At 45.2% G+C, this 12,392-nt stretch overlaps 1 protein-coding gene across 1 annotated transcript in view; it reads right to left on the bottom strand.

Moving 5' to 3' along the window:
- Nucleotides 1-3,884: 3,884 nt before the first annotated feature.
- Nucleotides 3,885-12,392, bottom strand: part of CEP41 (centrosomal protein 41) — a 46,708-nt gene continuing 38,200 nt past the window's right edge. Inside the window, exons 6-11 of the mRNA XM_029923419.1 lie at nt 10,454-10,604; nt 8,657-8,808; nt 8,015-8,082; nt 6,598-6,712; nt 5,674-5,889; nt 3,885-4,996 (exon numbers count right to left, since the gene is read on the bottom strand). Coding sequence (XP_029779279.1) covers nt 4,848-4,996; nt 5,674-5,889; nt 6,598-6,712; nt 8,015-8,082; nt 8,657-8,808; nt 10,454-10,604 — 851 coding nt within the window. The 3' untranslated portion in view covers nt 3,885-4,847. The remainder of the gene's footprint in view (nt 4,997-5,673; nt 5,890-6,597; nt 6,713-8,014; nt 8,083-8,656; nt 8,809-10,453; nt 10,605-12,392) is intronic.

The following is a 12,392-nucleotide window of genomic DNA, read 5'->3' as shown; positions in this document are numbered from 1 at the left end:
TGTGGACGGTGTGTGGGGGGGGGGGGGGGGGGAAACAACTTTTGGGGGAGGGAATCTCTGGTGACCAAGAGGGAAGGGAGGCCAACAGCCAGAGGAAAGTTGTGTTTGCGTGGGGAAATTGGGAGGCATCGCGGAGGGACCGCGTGGCCGTGTCTACCCGGAGTGAGAAGCAGAGCGGAGTGGACGAGCGAGAACATGGCCTGAAGCCACCGTTCTCAAGCTGGCTCCTGGTGGCTCAGTGACTCAGGGCCTCAAGGTGAGTTGCTTAATTTGCACCTATTCCTCAGTCTCCTCTCCTGACGCTGGGGCACCCATCTCACGGGACTGATGTGACAATAGTCAGAACACGTAGAATTCTGGGAACACTGCCTCACAGAGTGGGCACTCCATGCGTTTGCTGGGATTATGATCCCATGAGCTTCAAGGTTTTGAAAGAAAAAAGAAAAAGGACCCACTGTCAGATGGGGATGGTATGCACCTGTATGTGATGAACTCTGGAGGCTACGCTGAGCCTAAGGGACCGTGCAAACAGGCCTGGCCGGCTGCAGACAGCCAGGGTAAGAGCAGCACCCCCAACAGCTCCCAGGGTGCCCCCTGCAGTAGGTCATCCACAAATCTCAGGATCGTGAATGCCTCGCCTACAAAAGCAGGACATACACAGAGACCAAAGACAATGACCTTTCTGGGTCTCCAGAACGGCAGACCGGCATTGAGCGGTCACCACCATGGGCACTGCATCCCAGATTTCAGTCTTGACGGGTTCAATTCATTTATTCGTGGATGCTGACTAAGGGTCATTTTCATATCATTGGTGATTCTCACCCTCTGGGAGCTTACAGTCAAAATAATTTCGAATAGAAGACCTATTTGCGTCCTTTAAATAATGCAGTCTATCCGTCAACAGCACTTAATAAGTGGCTTCTGTCTGCCACACGTTTTTACCAGGTGTCTCAAGATGTGACACTGGCAAAGAGAATTTGCTTCCGTATTCCGAACAAAAAGAGGATCAGCTTCAGAGAGGGAGACCATGAGGGGATCGCGGGGTGACAAATATTGTTTTGTAAACACACATAAAATCAGGCACTGAATCCTGTTTTTTGTCAGAATTCAGTGCTGACAAATTTCCACCATTACCTGTCTTTGTGCTGTAACTGACCTATGTATCAATTTAAGGATACCACGATAACAATTTCAATAAAAATTACTACACTTTTAGGAAAGTATTAATAACCAAATGTATTCTGAATGCTTTGGAATCACAGTGTGTTATATTTCCTGTTTGTACAGAAGACACGTGTTTGTTAATAAAAAAATTAATTGAATGGCATATCAGCATATCATCCTGCCCACATGATTGAATTGATGAATTGTAATCTATGTTTCTGAGATTTCTTGTAAAGAAAGAAAGGTATTATGGGAATCATACCTTTGAAAGAATTGTGAAGAAAATAAACGCATGTGAAAGACACAGAGAACATTTTGCCAGCGGGGAAAGAAAGTTTCTCACTGATAATCATCAGAGTTGGGCAAGAAGGGGAGTTATGAATGCAAATCCAGGTGGACAGAAATTAATTACCTCCCCCGCCAAAATGTCGGATAACGTAAAGATGAAATCTATAACCAATATGTAACATGACAGAACCCAAAACCAACACAAGAAAAATTACCTACATCTTTCTTCCTAGCCTCAGATTCTGATTTCACTGATATTCCACCAGGGAATTAGGGAAAAGAAGGTTTTTGTTTTGTTCTGTTTTCTCGGTGAGTGGCCTAGAGTCTTAAGAATTTTTGTATAACCTTGATAGCACCACAGGTAAAATCCCTCAGCAACTAATGAACACTGTTTGTTCTCTTAACAATTCTGATTTACGCTGAGTCCAATGTGACTGTGTTGACTCTGGTTTTCTACTAAAGGTAAAAAAACAAAAAAGACTTTAAGCCGTTTGCATCATTCTATACCTTTCAATAGATTAAACCTGACATATTTACAGCCCAAGATGTTCTGTTTGTTTTCAAATGAGTAATGCAGGTTTCCTTTCCAGTCCTCCCTCCTCCTTTTCTTGCTCCCTTGCTTCTCTCCTTTCTTCCTTAAATACACACCCCTTTAATGCACGACCATCACCGTTGCTCAGGTGAAGCAGTGGTTACACATCAATAAAGCACCCGCCATCATGTAGGGGGGTCGCAGGTTCCCAGGTTGGGGCCGCCTGTCAACCCTTGAAACACTGACCAGGAAGTCCTGCTGTGATGGGCTTAAGGGACAATGGGTCCCTGCCAAAGCATGAGGCCTTCTGCCTAGAGAGCTAAGTACCCTAATTGGAATGACTTCCTGATTTTCTACACAAAGAGTATGTGCCTTCTTGGGAGTTGCAATGAGAGGAGGTATGCTTTCAAATCCCCTCCGTCTCGCGTGGCTCCCCCAGATCATCACCACAGAGAGTCAGAGAGAAGTGGGCAGATCTCAGCATATTAATAGCAAACAACAAATTAATAACTATGCACTTTAATCTTCAGCATTCATAATTGCACAAAGTGTCACTGATCACTTAAATAATACATGTCCGTTCATCTAATGAAGAAACCGGTAAAGCGGAACATTTGGAACAGTCACTGGAGCATGTTAAAACTGCGAGTGACACTTAACACACAAAAAGCAGAATCAGAACAGGTCGTTGAGGGGTCGTTATTTAGAATCCTTACCAACAGGTAAAGCACCATGGAGAAACACATGTAAATATATTCAACCGCCAGACGCCTCAGCTAAACGCACAGCGATTCTAATAGGTTTGGCTACTGTGACTTTCCACATGTATACAGTAGGTTCTAAAACGCTAGGGGGGTCGGGGATGGGAATGCAGAGTAGGAACAAAGGGAAACTACCGTCACTTTCCAAACAGAATTGAGTGGGGAAATCAAAACTCCTGACCAGTTAACTTTCAAACGGCATAAACAGAACTTTGTTACGGAGAGAGACGGTACCCCCCCCCCCCGTTGAAAACGTATATGTGCCATAAAGGGCTGAAAATCCTGTCCATGCTAGGGGAAAGTTGAGGGTGGAAAAACTGGCATTTAAAAAAAATCTATGCTGTAAAGAAAATAAAAAGCCAGAGCATTCTGGCATTAGCAAAAGGCTGAACTAAGTTCTCAGGCAATAAATTTATGGGGAAACATGACAGGCTCCTCATTAAAGCTATGTGTATGTTGGCTGAATTTTATACAAGATTCTTGAATCTTGTGGAAAATTGGGCACGGCTTGACATTTGAACAATGTCCCCGGTTTGTTTGATTTCTAAAGTATCGGAATATGTTGCACTTTGGAAATCAAGTAGAGAAGAATAAACACACTAAAACAGAACTGGGCTGAATCTGAAAGTTATTTTTCCATATGTCTCTATGAGATATTTATTACCTTTATGTCTCTTACAAACTACGCCCGGCCCACCCCCCCACCCCCACACTAGAAATACTGCAGTACGTTCTCTTTTTCCTGGGGTTTTTTTTTTGGTGGCGAGAAAATAGTCCCGTTAAGACAAATCTTACCCGGCAGCAGTAACCACCTAAGGATAGGCAATTTTCAGTTGGCTTTTCAGAAGCTGGTTGCCATGACAAAGAGGACAATTTATTCCTTGGTCCCTTATCACAGCTACAGATCACAGACCATAAAAATTAACAAGGCTCTTTCCCCTTTTCTGATGATTTCGGAGTTCCTCATCCTTACCTGAGGTCTTTTGTTCCCCCAATTAAATGGAATGAATGTCAGTCATCTACCAATTCAATTAATGCTGATTCAAAATTCTGGCCCAAACCAGAATCTATAATCACAACCTCCTAATCACAGCTCAGTCCGTGAGAATGAAAAGTAAGCAGGAAATTGCACTAATTACTCAATTAGACGAATACTGTATTTTTAAGCTGGGGCTTAGAGGGGCTGTAGGCTCTGACAAAGGACCGCAGAGTCGTCCTCACCATGTGTGCCTGCAGTGGCCGAACTGAGGCTGATGTTTTCAAGTGGCCACAATTTCTATCCATCTAAGACGGATGGGCCCGAGCCGGGGAATGGAAATTTACAACCAATACACCAACCGCGAATGAGGGACGGGTCAGGGTGGGCAGGGGGGGGTTGGACGGCTCTTCACACAGGCCGGGACAATGGACGAGGCTCTCCTGGAGGAAGGCGGTGACCCCGTGCGAAGGTGGCTGGGCACACGTTATCACAGCGCTGGTTCCAGGAAAACATCTAGTGGGGCGGGAGCACTCAGGAAGTGTGAGGGTTGTTCTAATAACCTTAGGGTTGAACAATGCTCCAGGTGCCAGCCCCCGAATCAGCACGGAGCAGACAGCTCCTTGGGGCCCACCCGTGGCTGGCTGAAAGCTAAGAATCATCCCCCCCCTCCCGCTCCCCATCCAGGGACAGCTTCTGGGGCTGCAAAGCCCACCTGGACAACCTTCATGAGGCCAAGAACAGCGAGTGGTTGGGAAGAACATGCCAGAGGTGCCCAAAGAATTTACAAAAACCATGCAGGAAATGAACTGATACAAGCTGGGCCTTATTAAAAAAAAAAAAAAAAGCCTACAAAGTTAGACACTTTTTACCTACTCAGTTTCAGGAACTTAAATGTTCTGTAAACAACAGGGAAGATGCTAGAGCCTGTCATGCCTCTGGGTTTTGTAAAACTCCTTCCGAGTTGGATGCAGGGCGGGAGCCGGACGCAGGGAGAGGAAGGAGGGCCCATCACACATGGTGTCGTCTCTCCTCTGCAGCAGTTGCTGACAATGACCACCTTGGGAACTGCTCAGGGGTTCCGGACGGAGACGAAGTATTTATTTGACTGAGACAGACAAAGTCTTTACTTCCAGGGTTTGCCTTGCAGGTGGCCACTGCTGAGCGAGCGGGGGTTCGGGGGGCCGCTAGGGCCCCCGGCGGGCAGGCTCTGGCTGCTGCGGGCTCCTGAACCCTTGGAGTCTCTTCCGGAGGCGTTAGCTTGGCTCAGGCGGCCTGAAGGGGGCAAGCAAGCAGGGAGCAGAGCTGCGAGAATGACTCCAGGACAATCTGCCAAGGATCTTTTAAGCTAATGGAGTCCTTGGGTACAATCACTCTCAAGCTAATGCAGCCCTCTTCAGCATCTCCTCTAGGCTAAAACCTTCATCCTAGAGATCAGCCTGTAAGTAGGGAAGGGGCAGGGATGAAAGGAAGCCCAGAGAGCTTTCTTTTTTTGTCCCCTTCCTCTCCATTATCCCAACCAACCTAGTCTGGCCTCCATTTCTTCCTGGTAGAGACGGTACAGGAGTGATTAGGGGAAAGACAAGAGAAAGTAGAGTGCTTAAGGGAAGGTTGGACATGGTTTTAAGGTGACCAGAAGCTACAGAGGAAACAAAATCCGTGGGAGAGGAAATCCAAGTGCCTCAGCTTAACCTCTCAACTCAGCCTGAAACACACACCTTACTTGAGTGGTAAATCCTTTCTCTGTCTATATTCGGATGCCTCATTCTTCCCACAACCTCCCCTTGGCCCCACCCATTCCCACACGCTACCCGCACACTCCCCGTGCCCTGCAAATATTGTAAGCATCTGAATATAAGAGAGCAAGCTTTTCATATGATGAGGTGATACTCAAACCCGCAAATCTCAAAGTTTTACACGCCACGTTATCTCTAAAGGTCAAAATATCTTACTAGGATTGTCCGTAGGACCCTGCTCCTCTTCCAGGTAATATTCTATCTTTTTTAAGTCTTCCGGGGTAAATCTCCATTTATTCTCAGCTGGTGGAGGCGGCACCTTGGGGCTGGATCGTTTCCGGGCAGAGCCAGAAGGAAGGGCCTGCTGGCAAGACGCTGGCAGGGAACCTGTAACCAGTCCTTCTGGGAATTTCTGAGCTAAGACTTTTAGACCTAGGTGTGGAAGAGCATCAGAAAAAGCAGCGTTAACACAGTGAGGCTAAGGCAAAAACCTGGAAGGTAGCTTGCACGGCTCCTAGTCTTTGGTCTTCTAGTCTAAGCCAACACAAGGACGTGAAATCGTAACCTGCTTCACCACGAAGCAAATTACACGAGAAAAATGGTGGTGGTTAGGTGGAATTCTGTGAATTCCACCAGAAACCCTTTTGCTCCCGTCTCTAGCATCAAGGCTTTCTTTCCGAGCCCTAAAGCAAAAGCATTATTTCAAGAATTAAAAACATGTACTGATGGGGGCACCTGGGTGGCTCAGTCAGTTGAGCGTCCGACTTCGGCTCAGGTCATGATCTCACGGTTCGTGGGTTCGAGCCCCGCATCGGCTCTGTGCTGACAGCTCAGAGCCTGGAGCCTGCTTCGGATTCTGTGTCTCCCTCTCTCTCACCCTCCCCTGCTCATGCTGTCTCTCTCTCTCTCTCTCTCTCTCAAAAATAAATAAAACATTAAAAAACCAACAACAGCATGTGTTGATAGAGCTAACGGAAGTTTCACAGAACTCCTGACCCCCTGCAGCCGACGTGGTGGTCTTTCTCTCCAGAATTCTTAATTCCGAGCATGGAGAGGAAAAGGGTGACAAGAGAGGAATTGAAGGACTTTAAGTCCAACTACCTTGGCTTTTCAGTCCCCAGCAGCACACAGCCCCCTCACCTCCGGAAAGCATGAAGAGGTTTTCAAACCCCCGCTCGCACATGGTGGTGGCCGCCTGGCTGGCCAGCCTCTCGTCCTCATCGTACAGAATGATGATCTTGCCGTGAGCGTTTTTCTAAGAGTCACATGAGTCAAGGTTCCACCACACTGAGCTAGTGCTCTTAGACTACAAAGAAACCCCCAAGGAACAAAGACCTGTCAAGGTTCGCCTTTCTGAGTTCAGAGAACTTCGAAGGATCCTGTCACACCAGAAGTTACTGGATTTTCTCCTCTCGTGGAAACCACACAAGCTGGGATTCTTGTCTTTTATAAACTAATATTACCACGGTCCAAGGCAGCACTAGCTTCCTGCTTTATACCGTTTGATTCTTGTATCCTCACAACCTTGAAAAGTACTACAAACTCCGCCCCATAGGTGTGGAAATAGAAAAAAACTTGTGTGTGGGGAGCCTGGGCGGCTCACTCGGTTAAGCATCTGGCTTCGGCTCAGGTCATGATCTCAGGGTTCTTGGGTTCGAGCCCCGCATCGGGCTCTGTGCTGACAGCGAGTTCAGAGCCTGGAGACTGCTTCAGATTCTGTATCTCCCTCTCTCTCCGACCCTCCCCTGCTTGCGCTGTTTCTCTCTCTCTCTCTCAAAAATAAATAAAAACGTTAAAAAGAAAAAACCTGTGTGCCCCATGTGTCCACCGCGGCCTTATTTATAAGAGTAAGACAATGGGACCACAGAAAGCCCACTAGAGAGGAACAGTTTAGTAAATCAGAGTGTAGGATATAGGAAGATGAGATCCTGTGGTACAGCCCAAAGGGCGTTTACAGAGAGCCTGTGTTAGCATGGGAAAAGATGCTGCACTACGTTGAGAGGAAGAGTCAAAATACTAAATTATAGATACCGTATGATTGCTGCTTTGTTAAGAAAAGAACGCATAGAGGGCAATCTGAAATAAAATATGCAAAAAACGTAATCAGAGTCGGTCAGTTGTGATTATCAATATTCCTTTTTAGATCTTTCTGTGGTTACATTATTTTCTATTGTTATAACTTTTATAAGCAAAAATAAAAGTAAAATTTTAAGAAGGGAAAAATTTTAAACAGAAGGAAAAAAATTTACTTAAGTTTTCCTTGGGAAAGTTTTCTGGGATTAAAAAAAAAAAAGTCTTAGGCCTAAATTTCAGTAGATCACAGCCTTTAACCTAATGTTTTTTTGGCCCACGGCAGGATGGCCTGGAAATGTCTGCCAGGACAGTCAGGATACTGGGAAAGAGCTAAGAACCCACATTCTAAAATATGCTAAGTAAGCTAATTAATATCAAAGGTCCTTCACAGAGGGTTTTTTTTTCCCTAGGAGTGAGATTCAGGATAAGTTCAACTCTAAAAGTCCCCAAACCACCCAACTCCATAAAATGCAACAAAGGATACGTATTCAAGAATGTCATTTGAATAAGGGTTCATTGTTCTAGACAGCGTTGCAATTGGGTAACTGTAAGCTGTAGAGAGAAGAAAAAACGGATTCAGGGGCGCCTGGGCGGGGGGCTCAGTCAGTTAAGCGTCTGACTTCGGCTCAGGTCATGATCTCACGGTTTGTGGGCTTGAGCCCTGCGTCGGATTCTGTGCTGACAGCTCAGAGCCTGGAGCCTGCATCAGATGCTGTATCTCCCTCTCTCTGACCCTCCCCTGCTCACGCTCTCTCCTCTTAAAAATTAAAAAAAAATTAAAAAAAATTTAAAGTCTAAGAGTTCAAAGAAATATAGTTTCAAAATCAACAAGCCTGGATACGTTTCGAGAGAAAAGAAACAGGACGCTATGAACAAAATACGAAGCTTCATGTCACTGTTTCTGACATTTAGCACTGGCCCCCAGAGTCCCCAGAGCCATCCAAGAATGTCCCAAGACCCTTTCAGAGCATTGTGGTAGGGCCAACTTACAGATTCCCATGATGGATTTGGTTAACACGTCATTTCTGCAACTGCGGAGCCTGGGATGCGGCTCAGGCTGGCCTGGACTAAAGAAGGGGCTCTGTTCTTGGCAGTGAGACACGAGAACGCCCTCTCTCTCTCTTACCTCCGACGATGTGGCACTGCTGGTAAGAATCTCTGTCTCGCACGTCTAGTAGCAGGAAGGGGCAGTCGGGATAAGGTCGGTCTTTGGTGTTGGGCTCTGCTTTCTTTACCAGCCCTTTGTCTAGATCCAGTTCCCCAACACCACTGATGACGCTGCAAGTGAAAAGTAGGTCGGCAGAAACCAGTCAGGGGTGAGTGGCTTCAAGGTCAAATGCCATTCTTCAGAATGGAAAGATGAGTGCTCAATGTCCTTTCAAAGGGCATGTCCAAGAAAAAGGAAAATGGATATGGTCTCAGTTCTGCCTCTGAATGCATGACCCCCTGGATTCCTACTCTATCACGCTGGACCCTGAGGAAGGGAGCCATGTGCCCATACTCGCTTTCGGAGAACGCATTTTAGGTCATTAGAGGGGACAGAGACTGTAGGGCGCACACTGCCTCCAGCAATAAGGGCAGCATTCAAAGAAAGAAAGAGGTTAACAGTTAATCTGATGGGATTGTGAGGAGTGTAAGAAAGCAGAGCAAAAGGGGAAAAAATAAGGTTGATCGGGCAGGAAACACAATATAAACCAACAACAACATTTTAATGTGTTTCATCTACTTATACGGTGACCTATCCAATACGTATCTTGAACCTTAATGTTTTCAGTAGTTATCTGTACTTAGTTCCAGTTTATAGGTTACAAGTGTTGAGGTTGAAGAGGCTTTCAGATTTGGCGGCACTCATATAATGAAATAGAGGAAAAACTAGGATTGAAATGAGAGAGTTCACTACTCATAGCTGTTTCTAAGGTCCTAAGATTGATTGCCCTATTAAAATGATAGGAAATATGTAGGAAAAACCCGAATCAAAGGAATAAGGGGAGTTGGGGTTACGCATGAGCTGGCAGGTGTATTAGAATGAGGAGGGGACTCCTTTTCCCGGCAAATCTGAAGGCCCGTATGCCGGACCACACACCAGTCCGCCTTGACGGCTCCTCTCCCGGCACAGCACATCAAATTCTGCATTTAAACCTGACAGATGCTCTAACTAGATGCCACAGAGCGCGTGTTTTGTTGAACTGAAGGAGAAGAAAATCTATTTCACACGACACTGCATCCTCAACGGAAGTCTTGGTCTATCTCGTAAATGCAATTTTCGAGTTCTTGCCTGAAGGTAGTTCTAGAAAAATAACGGCGGTACTGATGACAGCCATTCTTTCTCTAGCAGACTTAGTTTCTAGATGACAGTTGTTTTGCCTGTGCAAGGGAGGGCTCTGTGCGGACAATCAGCACCGTCTTATAATCAACACCTAATGTTTATGAGAAAGTGTTGCGTCACAGTAAGAGGGACTCGTCACACGCAGCTTGCAAATGGACCCCGAGGGCTGCTTTCCAGCTCCTGTGCACCTGTGTAAGAGCGGACCACAGTGCATGGCACTCGGGGTTTCTTCTGATCCCAGAGAGGGTAATTATAAGTTGCAGCAGACAGAAAAGGGGGTGGTGAAAGTGGGAATTGAAAGAGTGGATGCAAAGCTGAGTCCTGATAGCAAACCTGCATGCAGGAAGGCTGAGAAGAATGGAATTAACGAGTGAAAATTCATGCTCTCCTATCAATACAGTCTTATCTGAATGCATCCGAGATGCTGTGAAAAGATTTGGGCGATGGCATTTGTATCAAGAGAAAATAGGGGGGCAGGGGCGAAAATGTGGGACTTGCCTACTGCCAGTCTGTTTCTAAGGTGACTGGATCACTGAAATTGGCATCCGGGTGAGTACAAAGTAAAATGCAGTGACAACAAGAATCTGAGGAGCGCACCTCTGCAGAGTCGAGCGGCTGGAGTCCCCGGCTCCCAGGCTGTTTACCAACTGGACAGGACTTGGCGACTGCTCTCCGGGGCGCCCCTTCCCGTTGGTCCTGGCACTGACTTCCCCGTCGGGCTCCGAAGTCGAAGTCGCAGAATCATTGTCTGAAATTTGCAAATGAATAGGTATATTGGACCTCAGAGTTCATTCACTTGTCCGGCAGTCCCCGCTGCAATTAGGTCAAGGAAAGGAAATCCTATCACAGCGATTAGATTGTCCCCTAACATGAAAGTTCTCAGAATGTAGTCCTCGGGTCCCAGGTGTCCCCAAGACCCTTTCAGGGGGACCTGTGAGGTCTCTTTCATCATGTTGATATTTGCCCTAATGGTGCAACAAAAACAGTGGCTAAAACTGTGAGCGTCCTAGCAACAATCCGGGCAGAGGCACCAAGTTTTATTAGTAATTATTGTATTTTTTTCACCAACCCGAATGCACTCAGTGAATAAATATGGCAGTCACGTTTTAAGCAGTCCCTGATGGAGCTGTGATAATAATTCTATTAAATTTCATGTTTAAGTACACATCTTTTTAAGACTCTGTGTGATGACATCGTGGGTCCACATCCAGCAGGTTTGCCACATACCGAGTTACCACCACCGTCTCCAGGGAAAGTGTTAGTGGGATTATTGCTGCGTTTGCCCTGAGCACCATTTTTACTTGGAAGAAAGACTGACAGAAAAATTATAGTTCCTTATACTCGTGCATGTGGCAGGCATTTTCTCAAAAATGATGTAAGCGAACATGTCATTTTGAGGACAAAGAAACAACTGATGGGATCTGTTGTTAACGACTGAACTGTATACAAAAATCAGAATTTTGGAAACTCTTTGCCATTAGGAGCTTGACTGCCTCCTGGTGCGTAATGACTTCTCTGTTAAGGCAGGTGACGACATTAATAAATACGATTTTTTTAGATACTGTGTAATGAATGAAACTTGTCAATGTTTGGAAGATCTTCATCACTCGGTGAATCAGAGTTTTCCAAGCGACCAACAATGTTATAAAATTATGCACGGGTAAAAAGGGTCACTCAAAGTACAGGACAGACCAATGGGCTTAATGTAATGGAGTCCAGAACATGCATTGATCTGGATTCAGATTCCACATTACAACTAACCTTGAAGAAGTTACCAGTTGTCAAGTTTCAGTATAGTATCAAAGATAGGTATCCGTAATTATCTGAAAGAGCTATTAAAAGATTCCCTCTTTACACAGGTCTGTGTGAAGCCAACTTTCCTTCTGATACTTCATTCAACCCAAAGAGCATATATGCAACAAAATAAATGCAGAAGACACGAGAATCAGCTGTCCACTCACAAATCAGATGTGGAGATTTCCAAGAAAATGGGAAACAATGCCATGCTCAGAAAACTTTTTTTGTTTTGAAAATAGAGCTATTTTGTATAAAAATGCTAGTTACGCGTGTCGTGGGTTCGGTATCACTATTTCTAAGTAAAGTAGTAAATACATATTTTTAAGTTCTCAGTTAAAAAATTTTAATGCCCTAAATATTAATAGATATAATGCACATTCACCAAAACTCTCTGAGGTCCTCAGTAATTTTTAAGAGAGCAGAGGGACACTGCATCAAAAAGTTTGAGAATTTGCTGTTCTAACCCATATAACGAGCGAAGGAGATAAGAGGTCTAGTTATTAAAGAGGACACTAAAATGTACTTTGCATAGCTTATAATGTACCTAGAATTTTCAGGAGAATCCTATGAGAATAAAGGAAATAAGCTTGTATTTAGATAAAGAAATACTAACAGGGATATAATTTTTCCCATATGCCCATTAGAAAGGAACATGAAGAAACATGTCATTTATAGTAACAACTGCAGATGTAAGATACGCTTTCCTAGAAAAATAAGCCTATTATGAAATGTAAAGGGC

The sequence above is a fragment of the Suricata suricatta genome, chromosome 2 (genome assembly GCF_006229205.1).
Source record: "Suricata suricatta isolate VVHF042 chromosome 2, meerkat_22Aug2017_6uvM2_HiC, whole genome shotgun sequence".
Lineage (NCBI taxonomy): Eukaryota > Metazoa > Chordata > Mammalia > Carnivora > Herpestidae > Suricata > Suricata suricatta.
The sequence above is the reverse complement of the archived record's forward strand: the minus strand, read 5'-3'. Positions and strand labels throughout refer to the sequence as shown.